Below are 17152 nucleotides of genomic sequence, written 5' to 3'. Positions count from 1 at the left end.
TTACTTTCACTTTTTTCTGGTACAAGGAAAATGTTTAAAAAAATAGATTGGGGTGATGAATGAACAACTATATGATGTGAATGTGATCAATGGATTATACACTTTGGATGATGGTATGGTATGTGAATAAATCTTAATTAAAAGTGCTCTAAAAATAATAGAGGGCTATATGGGGAAAATGTACCTATTACAAACTATGGACTACAGTTAACAGTAATATTTTGATACTCTTTCATCAAAAGTTACAAATGTACCACCTTAATACTATGGGTCAATAATATGGGGTGATAAGGAGCATAGGAGGATTAGGGTTTTCTTTTTTATTTCTTTCCTGGAATAATGAAAATGTTCTAAATTCAATCATGTGGCTGTATGCACAATTATGTGATGATACTGTGAACCAGTGATTGCATACTTTGGATGGTTTATATGCCATGTGAATATATCTCAATAAAATTTCACACAAAAATCTTACGGGGTGCAGCAAAGGCAGTGCTGAAAGGGAGAGCTCTTATCACCCCTTAATTATTTATCCCTAGTATTAGTGTGGTACTAGTAAGGTACAGTATTTCTATTAAATACAGCCCATGGTATGCAATAGGTAGTTTTTCCCATATATAGCTCTGTTGTTAACTCTTTGTACCAGAAAAATATGGAATGCTTCATGAATGTGCATGTCATCATTGTGCAGGGGCCATGCTAATCTTCTCATTATCATTTCAATTTCAGTATATGTGCTGCCAAAGTGAGCACAACCTCTATAATTTTTTACATAGCTTTTGTTGTCTCTAGCTGCTTTGCCTGGAGGGCAAATTCTGGGAGATGGTTCATCCTAGAGATGACTTTCCCAAGTCAATATTTCCCATCCAAAACAGGACAAGGGACCTATGATGTGAGCATGGACCAGCTCCAAACCCCCTGGGGAGGGGATCAGGAAGTACACCAGAAGTCTCTTTGATGGCTTCCCAAAGCTGTGCTTTCCTGGCCTGCCCAGCAAATGCAGCCCTTCAGCTAAATGTTCCCATAACCCTGAGGGAAGCACTACCTCTGGCCTTGTCAAGGTTGAGGTTGAAACAATCACTGCCACCACCCTTGTCTGGGCCTGGTTGAAACAGTAGCTCAGAGCCGGGACCCTGTGATCTGTCTTTGCTTATCAAAAGCCATCATCAGTGATTGGCTGTGCCCACCCCTGTTCTTGGGGAAGATGATTTTTATATCCCTTTCTGTCTCCAGGGAGCTAGCCAGGGTCTGGACCCCAAGGCAGACAACTGAGAGAGTGAGGGTGGACACCAGCAGTGACTACACAAAAAGAGCAGCTCATAGTTCTCCACCTTAATTTATTAACCTCTTTTCCTTCTGCTCTTCCCTGGGTGCTATACAGTGCTCTTTTGGCCTCCAGAATCCCAGAACACTTGTCTCAGACCATTCCTGCTTGCTCATCAGCCATTTTGGTGGAAGGACTAAGTCCCTTAGTTCCCTATTCTATCATCTTCCCTGGAAGTCAAGAACTATAATATTTTATTTACAGATTGGCCCTAAATTATTTTTTAAATCTTTCATGATGAAGTATATATATCATTTCCCATTTTTCCTATTGTAAATAGCACACTGCTGACCATCCTCATGTTTACATACATCTATGCATATTTCCTTAAGATAGACATTTGTCAGAAATGGAATTTCTCATGAAAGCATGTATGCAGTGAATTTACCATTTGTGCTTTTTTCAATAGAGAAATTATTGAAGTGATCTTGAAAAAAAATGCCTTCTCAATAAAGTTTTTAGAAATGAAAATGGAATCATGGCTTTTTCTTTCCATAGAAGAGTCCAATAGAGTTGTTTCAAATGAGGCAAGGGCTCATAAGGAGGAGGACCACCATGCAGTATCCACAGATAATGTGGTATGTACATTTTGAAATTCTTCACTCATTACATGATGGATTTCAAGGACATGTTGACAGTTGGTGACAATTTCAGCATTGTCAGAATAAAGTCTTGCTCTACTTCACAAACCAAGATATAGCTGTTGGTAATGAAATTTTATATCTTTGAGAGCTTAATGAATAAATTTTAAAATCTTGTCATTTGAACTTCAAATTTTTTGACTTAGGAGTTTCACAAATATAAAAACTTTAATGCTTAGTCCACATAGGAAAACTTATACATGATGAGTTATTTTTCTTTAACACCTTAGTAAAACTAGCAGATTTATTCTCATTTGACCAGTGGCTGAATTAAAACTGAGTTTAGCCTGGGATCATGACAGAAGCCTTTCTTAATTCTGGGACTTCTATCCAAGGATTCCTGATGCTGAGTCCTCTATTTTAACCCTACCTATCTATACTGTGTTTGGAATATTTTCTTTGTTATTAAATTGGACTCTTTTAGTCGTCTTAAAAATTGCAGTAATGGAGGAAAGACAGTATTAGGAGTCTGTATAGCAAGCAGAGACAGGCTGTGTGTGTATTAATCTGGGTTTGATGAAAATATTATGGATATATAGAGGACATTGTCTAAGCAGCTGTTTTAACAGCATCTGTTTATATTCTAACCCTAGTAACACAGAAAACAAGATGGTATTAAATTTAAGTCATATATAAAGGGGAATTCCGATGTGCTTGTTTTCAGTTTTGAATCAGTTTTTACTTGATTGCACCCTTTAAAAATGGTCCTTACAATGGTTTTCTCTGTTAAAAAATGGCTGTGATTTCAAGATTTACCCCAGACTTCCATTAAAAACAGTATATATTTGATATCATAATCCTGCCAAATCACCTTAGTAAAAGTTGAGCACATAGAATATAGTTTTTCTCTTTTTGTTAAACATCAACAATATATAACTATTTTCTGCATGCAGAATATAATTTAGAAATGCTTTTTATTGATTTCAGTCCTGGTTTAAGTCGATTCTTGGCCCTTCTAATGCTAAATTCAACAAGTGTATAGGGAAACAAGCTTTTATTTTGAGGCAAAACTATGTTTTCATGAGGTAACTAGTGATGATTGTTTTTCAGCATTATGAACTGTGCTGATAGTCTTAAATTCCACCAGTAATAGTCTCCCTCTGCTATAGCTTTGAGTTATATTAAACAAGGTATATACAATGATTTACAAATTGAACATCTTTTCCTTTAAAAGCATGTTCATTTTTAGCCTGAATTTTTCTGCATTGGGTCTCCCCTTCAGCAGGCATTTGACGATAATGAATGAAATCATGGCTCAGGATGACTCATAGTCACTTAGGCACCTAGTTTTTCAAGAACAATTGATTTTTAGAGACAAGGCTCCAAACTTTCAAAGGATGATTTCTGCCTATAATTTTTGAGTGCCCCCAATTATTCATGGATGTCAAATCACGTAGACAAATAAGACCTATTTATATGCACAAATTTATGCAGTGGCTGTGGGGCTTCCTCCCTGAGTTGCCTAGCTCACTTTTCCTAGAACCAATCCAAATAGGTAGACAATATAAAAAAATATTAAGTATCAAATCTGAGGTGCAGTGAGAGCTGACATGATTAAGCCCCAAGTTTATAGTAATTATAATAGAAAACAAAACATTAGAGTCATCTCTAGGCAGCTGTAGAAAGCAATTTCATTGCAACTGTCCTGATTCAGATCCCTGCAGGTCACAAACTGTGTAATGGTATTGTATCCTGGTAGGCAATACATCAAATATGATCTTTGTAAGTTTGCTTGTGATTTTAAAATCAGTGTTTATTGCTGGATAGGAAGCCTGATTTCAAGTTCTGCATACAACATGTTGCTATTAATGTGCTTGTTCTTAAAAGACTGCCTAGTGACTAAATCTAGTTCAGCTTTTCTCTTTTTTTAAATTTTCTTTTGGATTAGCAAGGTTTAAATGTCTCAAGCTTGGTTTTTTTTAACTGTGTTTGATATATGCAAAAGTGAAAATTTAGGGCCAATTTTCTGTATGAATTTTTGTTTGTTTTACCTTTTTTTAATATAACAAAAAAGGTTACCAATTAGAGAACTTGCCTTGCCTCCATGGTTAGAGCTTATTGATAATTCTTTTTTTAACTTTTTATTTTGAAATAATTTCAAAGGTACAGAATATAAACAGATTCTGTCAAAACAGCTGCTTAGAGAAAGTCCTCTATATTAACCACGTTTTCTCCAAACACAGATTAAACCACACATAGCCTATCTCTGCTTGCTATTTAGCCTCCTCCCTTACTGCAATTTTTAAGATGACTAAAAGTGTCCAATTTAATTATAAAGAGTAAAGTATTCACTTTTATATTCTGACCCCATTAAGTAATTCAGAAATCAAGATGGTTTAGACTTAAGTCATATAAAAAGGTAAATGCCATTGTGTTTCTTTTCAGTTTTGAATCAGTAATTTTTACTTGATTGCAACCTTTAAAAATGGTCCTTAAAATGGTTTTCTCTGTTACAAAATGGCTATAATTTCAAGATTCACCCTGGCTTGCATTACAAACATTGTATATTTGACATCATAATCCTGTCACATCTCTTAATAAAAGCTGAGCCCATAGAATATAGTTTTTCTCTTTTTGGTTAACTGTCAACAATATATAACAGTGTTTTCCACATGCAGAATATAGTTTAGAATTGCTTTTTAATAACTTCAGTCCTAATAACAAGGACATTCACTTATGTAACAGTTTTCAAGTTCAAGAAATTTAACATTGATATAAATCATACAGTCTGTATTCCATTTTTTCAATTGTCCCAATAATGTTGTTTTAGCCCTTTTCTCCTCCATTATTAAATCCCTGTCCAGAATCATGTATAGCATTTAAATGTCATTATCTCTTTAGTCTCTCTTTTTTTAAAATTGTGGGAACATGTACACAACATAAAATTTCCCATCTCAACCACTCCCAAGCATACTGTTCATTCTTTTTATCAGCACTAAGTTGTTTTGTTGGTTCTATTGACAGATATTTAATTAGTATCTATTGTGTATAAGATACTGTACAAGAATTATGTACCTTAATCCTAAAGCTATGGGCAATTAAGTCTCTCTCTCTCCCTTTCTCTCTCTCTCTCTCTTCTCCTTCTCTCTGTTTCTTCCATAGTTACTCTCCTGTGAAGGAAACAAATCACTATGCAATTTTCATCATTACATCATAGATGTCCACTTTAAATTGCCTAGCTAATGGATTTAGTAAATATGGTATTTTAAAAACTGTGTTTGACTTTAGAATTCATGCCATATGTTAACATTTTGCATCAAAAGTCACAAATAAGCATGTGAGGACTTAAAAAAGAAAGCCTTTCATATCAATTAGAAATGTTTACTAGTGAAATAGACTGATTTTACAGGAAGTCAGTTCCTTGTCACTGGAGAGGGCTATTCAAGCAAAATCTGAGTACCTATTTTCTCAGGGGTATTGTGAAGGGGATTTTTTTCTATTTTAAATGTATTAAAGTTATTTACTATTTACTAAGCAGTCAACGGTTAAAGGTGGAAAGAGATGACTCAGATACACACTGGGAGTAGCACTGAGGAGCTAGTCAGTTATCAGAGTTTATTTCAGATAACTTAGGGCAGATAATCCCATTACTATATTGAACATTGAATGTATATCTTCTATACATTGTTGAGAGTAGTGATAATGACCAGATATATACTTATCAAAACTTCTCTACCTGTGTTACAGAAAATAGAAATTATTGATGATGAAGAAAGTGACATGATAAGTAATTCTGAGGTGGAACAAGTGAATTCTCTCTTGGATTATAAGGTAAAAGTAACTTCCAATTCTGAATTCATTAAGAAAAGGTATTAGGTGAAGCAGAATTTTGCAGTTCCTGTATTACTCCCCTTTGATAATTTAATCATCCTGGGGCTCTGCATCAATTCTCTTGGGCATCTTGGGTATCATTTGGGGTGATGGACATTGTAATTAGTGCTGTTTAGAAGTTCTGGTTTTAAGCAATGAGTTTGCTAAGTAGAAGTAGACATTGATGGTGTGCAGCAAGATGGGATAGTGCAAAGTGGTGGGTAATGGGAAACTTATGATGAAGTTTTTTAAAGCCAATGTTCATTTTTAAATGTTAGTGAAAGGGAAGATTTAATTTTATGTTGAATTGCAACTTGTTTTCAAGGTAAAATTATTTTTATATAATTATATACCTGTTCTGGGAGAAGTTTAAAAGCAATCTCCAAAGCAAATACAGAATGAATATGAGTAGAGATGACCTTTTCTTAATGTCGCTTGTTACAGAACTGAAAGGCATACTTTGACAGCACACCATACATAATTTTGTTTTTATTAACTTTCAACATAAGCTAACAGTATGTCATTATGTTTTCTGCATAGATGTGTATATGCTGTTCCTTTGTTAATCAGTATCTTATCTAACTAGACAAATTTTAGTACCTTATGAGATTTTGGCCATTCTTTCCACACTAAAAAGTTCTTTTCTTAGAATATCATCAGTGTTCAAGGCAGGGATTTTCAGATTTTAAGTAATTTTAAGATTTTAACAGAAAATAACATTTGTTCAGAAAAGATGTCTGTCATTTTCTCAAAAATCTTTTCAGTTTTACTATAAATGAAACTTATGTTATTCAACAGATTCTGTTTTCCAAATGTTCATAACAGGTCAGACTTTAAATATTAAACACTGTCAACACAGAAGCAAACTATTCTTAGAAATGTATTTGCTAAGTGGTCAAAAAGAACAGTACAATCCTATGTTTCAACTGTATTTCCAACTAACAGAATTATAAATTTGTTAGTTCTGAAGTAAAAGAGATCATACTAATCTATCCTACATGGTTATATATTTCTAAACGTGCAGTTCAGTATTAAAATGGCTATATAAGCCACCACTTGGCACAGGCTGTGGAAACCGCAGATGAGAGGACTGTATTACACAACTATTAAGTGTACACCACTTAGCACTCTCAAACAGATAAGACAGGATTGGGTCTGGGACTCAGGATTCTTTCCAGGATCTCTCCCCTCTCTGGTGCTGGCCCACTTGAAAAGGCTTGGAGCTGAAAAACGGGGCAGGGCAGGACAGAGCACAGTCACCAGTCCAGAAATGGTAATTAATGTATCATTGAACTCTTAAGGATGTTTAATGAATTAGTGCTTCCTGTTGTGGTAAATACTGTGGGAACAAGGTATCTGTCCTTCACTACCCCAGTAGGGATTTCTTTTATAACACATCAACATCTTACATAAACTTTTCTTTAACTCTCAAAAACCAGCACCTATATAGAAATATATATTTTTCAAATCCTAATTAAAGCTATTTCAATTTACCTCATCTTTGAACTTTGTTACCTTCATTCTAAAATAAGGCTAAATGAAACCTCATATGGCAGTTCTCATTTCTGATTTCAGGATGCTGATTTTAGACATTTAATCTGACTTCAGAGAAAACTGTTACAATCTATTTACATTCACATGTTACTCTTCCCTGTTTGGGGATGAAAATTGCTTTGTTGATTTTGTATATATGTTCATCATAAGCTTCTTGAAGGCAGAGACTAACCATCTTTGTATTACCTGGTCTAGAGCCTGGCGCATAACAAGTTCAGTAACCAGTTGCTGAGTGAGTGAATAAATGAATCAATTTATCTTTGGAAATAATTTTGATACTATTATGCAAGTGCTTATTTATATAAAATCAATTAAGATTAAGAGTGGGATCATTATAAATTAGTCTTTCCCACATTGAATTAAACACTCCCATTTTTCTTGGGATTCCTTGTAACCAACTGAAAGAACGCTTCTTATGTGAGTTTGATAATTATTACTATGCAACCATCAATACTCAATTTGGGCATAGGGGGAGGTCCTGATTGAGATATATCTCTAGAAATCCATGCTTATGAGATGACTTGATTGGCTAAGTCCCTGAGGTATGAGTAGCTATATCATAAAATATCGCCTCAGCTTGGAAGAGATAAAAACTTTGGTCTACATGGAAACTGAAATGCTTTCTACAATGTTCTTGGAGAAGAATTGACAATGCTTACTGTGAATATAGGGAGGATGTTAACAACACAAAAAGTGAACTAGATCTTGTTTTGTGAAATTAAGTGACTAATGTTATCTTATTAATTCCTATCAAAAGCACTCCATTTACTTAGGAAAATTTCTCAATTACACATAAATTACTGCCTGTAATTTAGGAAGTGTTTAATAACCTTACAAAAAGAAGCTCCAAGAAGAAAATGTCTGCAATATTAAATTATCTTAAAGCTGTTTATGTTTTTCATTCATTGCATAAATACTGAGCAAGAGAAATGTGTGCATGAAGAATTAGATATCTGCATACCAAAATACCTTCCCTGACTTTTGCAAATGTGAATTAAGATTTTTAAAATGTTTTCTAATAGACTGTGAGTGCATCTGAGAAGATCTGTGCATTCAAACTAGACACTACTATAATGAAGATAGATAGCTCCTGTATTCGAAAGGACTTGCTGGTCATCACTTTATTAACACTATTGCTCTGACAATGAATACTGCTAAAGAACAAAGCCTTAGAATTAGTAAAATGCAGTATGGCAAGAACATGTTGAATTTTATGATGATGATTGCTTATAACTGAGTTTGTTGTAGAGCGCCTCTGGGTAAAGAATTCAGCTTGTGCTGAAGAGTCGCTTGATGTTAAAATGGTCTGAACAAGAAGCAGTTTTATGAGACAAAACAATTTCTAAACTAAACTGATAAAGTAAATGATGCAGTAAACATGATCATGGGTTGAATGCAATTAATACAATGGCATCCTTTTAATTGAGACAACAAAAATGCCCATAGAATTAACTAATTTTAATATACTTTTATGTAGTTTTTTGAACAAGCACTGTTAAACATCCTGAGATGCTTTCTGCAAAGAACACTCATAGCTATTTTCATGAGTTATTTTTTTGGCAAAGGGACTAGGTAATTATTTTTATTTTTTAATCAGATTGATTGATATGTAACATCCATAAAATAAAATTAATCTCTTTAAATATACAATTAGTTGAGTTTGACAAGTATACATAGTTGTGTAAACACCACTACAATTTGTTTATTTACCAGCTGATGAACACTTGGGATGTTTCCAATTTTTTGCTGTTATGAATAAAGCTTCTCTGAATATTCATGTATAAATCTTTTTGTGTTCATATATTTTCATTTTTCTTGGGTAAATACCTAAGACTGGGATATCTGAATCATATGGTAAAAAAGAGTATGTTTAATTTTGTTAAAAAGCACTGCCAAAATATTTTCCAAAATGACTGTACCATTTTACTCCTACCAGCAATGTATGAGAATTCTCTTTGCTGCACATCCTTGTCAGCACTTGGTATTGTCATTCTCATTCATTTTGATCATTGTAGGATGTTCTTAGTATTATCTCATTGTGGTTTTAATTTGCATTTCCATAAAAACTAATGATATTAAGCATCTTTTAATGCACTTATTGGCAATTCATATATCTTCTTCAAATATTTGGTCTGTTTTTTTTTAATTCTGTAGCTTGTCTTATTATTGAGTTGCAAGAATATGTATTCTTTATGTATTCTGGATACAAATCCTTTATCGTGTGTATGATTTGCAAATATTTTATCCCAATATGTGGCATGTATTTTTAATTTCTTAGTGTCTTTGGAAAAACAAAAATCTTTTTTTTTTTTACTTTTGATGAAGTCTTTTTTTTCTTTTAAAGTTCATGCTTTTTGTGTCTTATTTAAGAAATCTTTGCCTAACCCAAGTTCACAAATATTTTTTTACTGAGTTTTCCTCTAGAAGTTTTTTATTTTTAGGTGTTACATTAGGTCTATGTTCCATTTCTTGTTAAATTTTGTATATGGCGTGAGGTAAGAGTTGATCCCCCCTTCCTTCCTTCCTTCCTTCCTTCCTTTTTGGCATATGGATTTACAATTTTTCCACCACTGTTTCTTGAATGACTATCCTTTGTCTATTGAATTACCTCAATCCCCTTGTTGAAAACCAATTAATCATATACGTGTGTGTCTATTTCTGGACTCTCTTTTCTGCTCCATTGATCTACATATCTATCCTTATGCCACACTTTCTTTATTACTATAGATTAAATAATAAATATTTTTCAGAGCACTTTTATGACCATTATCTTGTTTGATTCCCAAACCCCCAAGCTAAAGCTGCCAAGAATTACCAGTATTATCTCCATTTTACTGATGAGCAAACAGAGGCATGAGAAGTTAATAGGCCTACCCAAGATTACACAGTTATTTATCAGTAGACCTGGCACCGACCACCCTTAACTCCTATACAACTAGAAAAAAATATAGTGAAGAGAGACTGAGTCTCAAATCAGTGGTACATTTGGAGATATTTTCTGAATAACAGACTCCCATGTAATGGAATGGGGGCAGAGAACTATTTAAGATATTCAGTAATAATTTCAGTCCCTCCTTCGTACAAAATAACATTTATAGTTCTCAGTATTTGGCTTTTGTGAATGGTACATTCAGCATTACTGCATCTGCTATTGTTCTTTACTTGAGATTTATTGGACTGTCTATTCTTAATCTTAATCCAAATACTAATTAGCCTTGATATAAGAAGGGGCTTTCCAAGAAAGTAACTGTTTCTTTGTTTTTCTTTTACTGGAATTTATTTGATTGGATTTTTTCCTTACAAATTATTTTCTATAGTTTATTTACTTAAAAGGCAGCCTTTGAGTAACAGGACAATTTTCTTCTGTGCTTTATATTCCTTTAGGCCAAAGTTTTATTTTCCTTATAGTCCCTCTAATTTGATGGCTCTTTCGAATTTTATTGTGCATCAAACATGTACAGTCCTAGGTTTACATAGGGTAATTGTATTGTTTCATGTTCTCTCCTTCAGAATGAAGAAGTCAGTTTCATTGAAAATGAGCTAGAGATTCAAAAACAAAAATACTTTAAACTTCAGACTTTTGTTAGAAGCTTGATACTAGCTATGAAAGCTGACAACAAGGAACAACAGCAGGTAGGTCCCAGAAGAGACTAGTAAGTTGCAATGTATTGTGTTGAAAAATGGCATGCCACATTTGGGTTCTTCATATTTTTACATTTTTGTACTTCATTCCAGCTTGGCATGGAAGAGGTATTTATTACTGTATGACCTTTTTTAACACAGCTTTCTTAAGAATAGATATTCAGATTTCATGAGGAACTTTAGTGGGAAATCAGAATGACTGATTAGCATAATTTATTAATTCCAGACTAAATTTTAAATAAAGAGAAGCTAATTTTTAAATTAATTTAAAAGGAACTTCTCAAAATGTTTCTAGATATGAGGCTATTTAACTGGAGAAGCACATATTTTGGTGCCTTTTGTACATGAAAGAGGTGAGGCAGTTGCCTCTCTTTCTGGGTCTCAGTTACCTTCAGCCCCTATTAGAGTTCAAAAAGTATTTGGATACCTTCCATTCCATGATATATTATTCCTCACTAAGAAAATATGATATGACTTTGTAAAATTCTTTGTGACCACAATAAGCATTATTTGTTTTTCCCAATTTAAGTAGTGTGTCTGATTCCTCTACTCCAAATATGGAATGTAATGTCTTTTGTTTGTGTGAATTCTTGTTTACAAATTCTTAAAAAATTAGTTTATTTCTCATATTTTCATGTGAAATCTCTATTATAATTTATTAAACTTACTGAAAAGAATTGTGTTACATGTCCCATTTAATAATAGATGATGCCAACTTATTTCTGACTTGTATACCACAACGCTGATTCTTCTTCAGAGTTCTTCATGAGTAGTGTAAGACACAGGTAACCATTACTCAGAAAGTAGTCTCAGAGCTTTTAGTCAGTGAGTAATCTCAGGAATACAAAAATCCATCCTTTACATCCTAGCAAGACTGCATGTAGCCCATCCCAGGCATCACCAGGGGAAAAGAGTAGAATCTTAGCATCCCACAATTCTCCTTTTCTTTTTCAAAGAAAGCAGTCTTTATATATTTTACTGAAGTGCTGAACTACAAAATTTAAACTAAAAGAATTTACTCATGACGCTCAAACCAGCAAGCACATTATGTATCCAGTTTCATGAATTTTGCTTCCCCTAAACACACACACAGACATCCCAAGACAGTAGCCTTCAGTTACCTTTGCCAGTTTCATTTAAGCATATTGCTTTATTATGTGAGTTATGCATATTCCATGACATATTGAAAATGTGTGTTTGTTTTTTTGAAATCTAAACCACACATTTTAAATAAATGACACTGGTAGTTTTGAGAATGGTCCCAAAGGTCCTGTAATAACTGTAAAAAATCAAAACTATATTCAACCATAGGAATAACTCAGAGTATGGTCCTGGACTCAAAATCATAGCATAGTTTCAAACTCAGTTATGTGGTCAGCCAACCAGCAGTGATCTATGACTCAACATCCAGGAATAGCACCCAGACTCCATTTTATTCTCTAATTCTAACCTCATACCTAACTTGGTTCTTTCCCCAAGACCATTAACAAATAAGAAAAGGAGTTAATGTACAGTTTTCTTTTCTCCTTCTCTTCTACTTTTACTCTAATAAAAGACTGATAAACTAAGATGTGGGTAAAAAATTGGCTGAAAAAGAACATAAGACAAAAAATGATACTGAAAGTCATAGCGCATATAATCAGCACCCAAATAGAAACTACTGATTTTCATAGGTGAGATAAATCCACAAAATTATCCAAGCATTCTCTTAAACAACTGATCTTTACACTATGAAATAGAGGTTTATTTCTATAAGGGATTAACTTTTATTCTATCTAATAAAAGGGAACCATAACATCATTGGTTTCTCATTTTTAAAATTATGAGGGTTTTTTTTTTTTCCATTAGTCTTGATTTGGGCAAGTTAAGTAGGGTGAATGGGCCACAGAATATTTTTCCCCAATGAAGTGGTCCAGGGTTTGAAAAAATGTGATACTGTCTGACTGAAATATTAGATTACCCAAAGATTGTTTGAATCAATAGCCATTTTACAATCAAAATAATGTTTCCAGCTCTGTACTAAGTCATTAGTTATGGTTTTTCTTTCCCTGGTAAATCACTATGTGATCCTAGCCAGGTCAATTTCCTTTATTGAACTTCTATTTTTCACTTTGTGAGGAGTATAGGAATGTTTAATATTTTGAAACTTGCCATTCACACACCAGGACCTATAATAACTGTTCTAGAGACTGATGGTATAATTTTGGAAATACTTTAATCTCGGGAAGAGTGACACTAGGTCAGACTCTTAAGATAGTTATCATTAGTGAAGAACCTGTAGTAAAGAAAGTTGTATTTGTTTTATTATCTATGAAGAAAGGAAAGTTCTAGCAATTAGCATAATCCACAGATTTGTTCAGTGTGCCAATGCTGCAATCCAGTATGATATTAAAAAGAAGAATTTTGAAGTTGATCTCATGCATTAGTAGTGCTGCTATACTGCCTCAGATATTAAATTTTTTAAATTTCATACTACAGTCATTTTAGTCAGTCAACAAATGTAATGCAGGGACAAAGAAATAGTGTTTCCCTGATTTGAAGATCTTCCAACTAGAATTTAGAATATCATTAATTTTCCTCATCCACTTGACTTTACAAGACTCTAATCATACACTGCAGTAGGTTCAATCAGAACACTTCCCCTCTGTAATATAACTTCTTCACAATTGCAAAGTGCATTAAATCCAGTGATAATTCTTGTAGACCCTGACCAGCCATTGTCAGCAAAGGCTTTGTCACACCTGGGGTCTGGGTTAGTGATAAACCAGTATTGTCAAAGAAAATTGTTGTGCTCTATTACTGCAATACAGCACCCTAAAAAGCATGTAGTACCTTTATGTGACCTGGTGTTCAATTTCAGAAATAAGTTCAAATTTGTTTAATTGTATAAAAGAAATAATAGCTTTTCTTCCAGATACAAGTTAGTCTTCACTTACTTAGGATGAGAAAGAGGAGAAAGTTCCTAATTTTGCCTCTGTGCTATAAGCAAAAAGTATAGGATTTGCAGTTGTCATTTCTTTTAATAAAATAAGAGATTACTGCCTTTTTTCAATAGTGAATTTTATATTTTCTTCAACATGCCATGCTGTTCTGTTCCTTAATTGGGTAGTGACAAGCTTTCCTGTATTCTTGTACCCTAGGTCCAGGAACCTACTACTGTATCCAGAGCCCACATTACAAATGATGATGTATAAAAATTGCTCAGATATGTTACATTAGTTTTAGTATTGGGAGTAGCAAATAAATCACTTAGTTCACAATTTCTTATGATTATCTGGGCATCACCACTATCAGCCACATAAATCCCGATTAATCATTTATTACAGTATGGATGCATGTTCTGCAACTTCAGATGAAACAATTAGACCATGGCAAAACTTAGCTTATTTTCCTTGGCTTATTCTAATTATTCCATCAGAGGAATGCACTACACTTTAGAAACATCATTGCAACAGTTAGATTCGCTGGTTCTGCTATGCCCTGGTGGGTGCTTGGTCATCTTTAGATAAGGATATAGCTAAGGAAATTTAAAAATCTCTTGTTCTTTGCAAATTGTTAAAAGTTTAGTTAAAGTACAATAATTGAACTTCTTTCCTAACTGCTAAGTCCATTCTCTCACTGAAGTATAAAATAGTCTTTTGTGGAATGCATTTTTTCTCTAAAGGAAAGCATAACTGGGTAAGAATATTTTAATAAGGGATGTAATTTTAAAACCCTCCAGCAATAATCAGTGAACATTCATAGCTAGTATGAAAACCACTTACCTCAAACACTTCAAAGCACTTGGTTCAGAATATTCGCTCATTTTCCCTCCTGATTTCCCCTTTGTCCTGTGTTCCACACTACATGATCCACATCCTCAACATCTAGGGTTTTGTTTCTTCCTTCATAGATTATGAAAAATTTTTCTTTTAGGTAAGATAATGTATAAGATCCTGAAAGAGAAATGGTCCTTTCTTTAACTTCCTAAGAATAAATCAAAATGGGAGGAGTGCACCTTTTAACATAAAAATGGAAAAAAAATACAAATACTAAAATCCACATACTAATCCAAAAAAATTGATTTTTCTGACTCAGGCACTGCTGTCAGATTTGCCTCCTGAATTAGAAGAGATGGATTTCAATCATGCTTCACCGGAGACTGATGATACCTCATTCAGTGTGTCTTCTTTATCAGAGAAAAATGCCTCAGACAGTTTGTGAATCAAGGGGGAGGGGGATATATGACACAGCCTTTTGGCTGCCTAAGAGGTGTGCATTTCAAGATAACTGCATTCCGTTGCCCAATATTCTTCAGTGGGAAAAACATATTGTGTGAAACAGGTATATTCTGTGAAGGATGGACAAGATATAATGGCTTCAATGTACACTTCAAAAAATGTATACGAAATTTAATAACACTGAGAGTTATTTTCCAAACTGATAGAACTCTGAGGAAAAATTGTATTTGATTTTAAGCAGTTCATCTATGAAATGCATAATGTCTAGTTTCTGAAAGATGTTTATTTCATTTTATAAAAGAGTCTTAGTTTTGGTGATGATTTTGACCAGTGACACAAAAATGAAGATACTTCAACATTACTTATTGAGCTGCTAAAACTTGATTAGCCTTGTTGTTGGAGCCATTATATCTTCCTTCCTCTTCTATCCTTTCCCTGTCATCCACATATACTTTTACTCAGGAAAGTGAACTGAAAATTGAAAAGAAAACTTTAAAAATTTATTTAAACTAGATGAATTCTGGGATTTATTTTTCATCCCCTATGAGAATTTGACTTAAACTAATGATTGAAAATTGAAGTGATTACTAATATGTAATTGTAAATTGTTGGTATTCTTCCATTAACTAACTCAAATATTTGGGGGGAGGGGGGATTATACTGTGGAAAACTAATTTACTAACATAAAGTGAAATAAATTATTCAGTGTACAGAAAAAAACATATATGTTGTAAAAGATTAGTTTTAATGGGAATTCTTCATTGCTGCAAATAAGAAATATTGATAAGATTCACATTCTACTAGTAAATTTGCATAACTGAGTTAGAGAAAATGTTTCACAAATATAAGCTTTTCATTATCTTCATAATATCTTTTCAGTTCTTGCTTTTTATGAAACAGGAAGTCAAGGTAAGCCACTGAGATTATTTTTTTTATCTAGCTGTGTCCCAAAATTTACCTCATTTCTACACAAGGCCTGTACAGAGCCATCAGCCAAGTATGATATCCAGCAAGTGTTATCTACTACTTTGGTTGTAAATCAGAGTCCTCTGAATTTTCTGAATGCTATTCTATGACTACAGACCTAAAATGGGCATGTTACCCAGTTGTTCTATTAGTGGGTACCAGATGGCAACACACTGTAGACCATTCTTTGCAGATTTTCCCTTCCTGTGTACCATATGGCATTATCAAGACCCATAAAAGGGAAATTGCCAGTTTTCTCTATGAACTTATGTATTTGTGACTTGACAGTGTGAAATTGTGTTTGTATGGTTAGATAACTATCTAAATAGTTATCTAAAATATTAATGAGGTAGATAGGTGGCAGTTTTGACTATCAAGTTTCTGTTTCAGGTAATTTTTTTTGCAATTTGTAATTAAAATCAATTTTGATCTTAGAATTCACAGATACCAACTTCTCAAGGCAGAAAAGCAGTCATGAATATCTTTAACCTTGAAAGGTACCATTCTACTGCTATGGTACTTCTGTTAGCAGGAATATTTCAGTGGTTAGGTTATGTCCCCTTTATGCTAAGTGCCATCTGGGTCTTTGAAAACAATGTTTAGTATTCCTTCCTGACAAATCAAGTTCCATTCAGAGAAAAGAGTACTGAGTAACAGAACCTCAGATATTAGGATTAAATTTATCAGTTCACACCAATTCCTTCATGGGATAGAGACCTCACTATATAAAACAAATATATAAATCATTTTCTAAGGTAGCATGAACACATTCCAGGTCTCTACGTCTCTCCTTGGGTTTCTTTCCTAGTCATTGAGTTTATCTTTTAACTTTAGTTTCTTCTGCTTCAATTTAAGCCCCTTCTTATTTGCTTCTCATTGTAAAACAAAGATAGATGATTCTCCCCTACATCTTTTCAACTCCATGGATTCTATTTGTCACATCTCAGCAATTAGTCAATAAATCAAGAAATATTCATTGAGCTCCCGCTATATGG

General features: G+C 33.6%; 1 protein-coding gene and 1 non-coding gene across 2 annotated transcripts in view; one reads left to right on the top strand and one right to left on the bottom strand.

Annotated features, from left to right (window-relative positions):
* The window catches only part of HDX (highly divergent homeobox), a 262723-nt gene extending 246543 nt beyond the window's left edge, over window positions 1-16180 (top strand). The window contains exons 7-10 of the mRNA XM_037821921.1: window positions 1823-1902; window positions 5653-5736; window positions 10840-10962; window positions 15049-16180. Of these exons, the coding sequence (XP_037677849.1) occupies window positions 1823-1902; window positions 5653-5736; window positions 10840-10962; window positions 15049-15174 (413 nt within the window). The 3' untranslated portion in view covers window positions 15175-16180. The remainder of the gene's footprint in view (window positions 1-1822; window positions 1903-5652; window positions 5737-10839; window positions 10963-15048) is intronic.
* Window positions 647-753, bottom strand: LOC119523927. Its single transcript, XR_005214728.1, has one exon. It is a non-coding gene; the product is annotated as a U6 spliceosomal RNA (small nuclear RNA).
* Window positions 16181-17152: the final 972 nt, after the last annotated feature.

Source organism: Choloepus didactylus, chromosome X, assembly GCF_015220235.1.
Source record: "Choloepus didactylus isolate mChoDid1 chromosome X, mChoDid1.pri, whole genome shotgun sequence".
Lineage (NCBI taxonomy): Eukaryota > Metazoa > Chordata > Mammalia > Pilosa > Megalonychidae > Choloepus > Choloepus didactylus.
The sequence above is the reverse complement of the archived record's forward strand: the minus strand, read 5'-3'. Positions and strand labels throughout refer to the sequence as shown.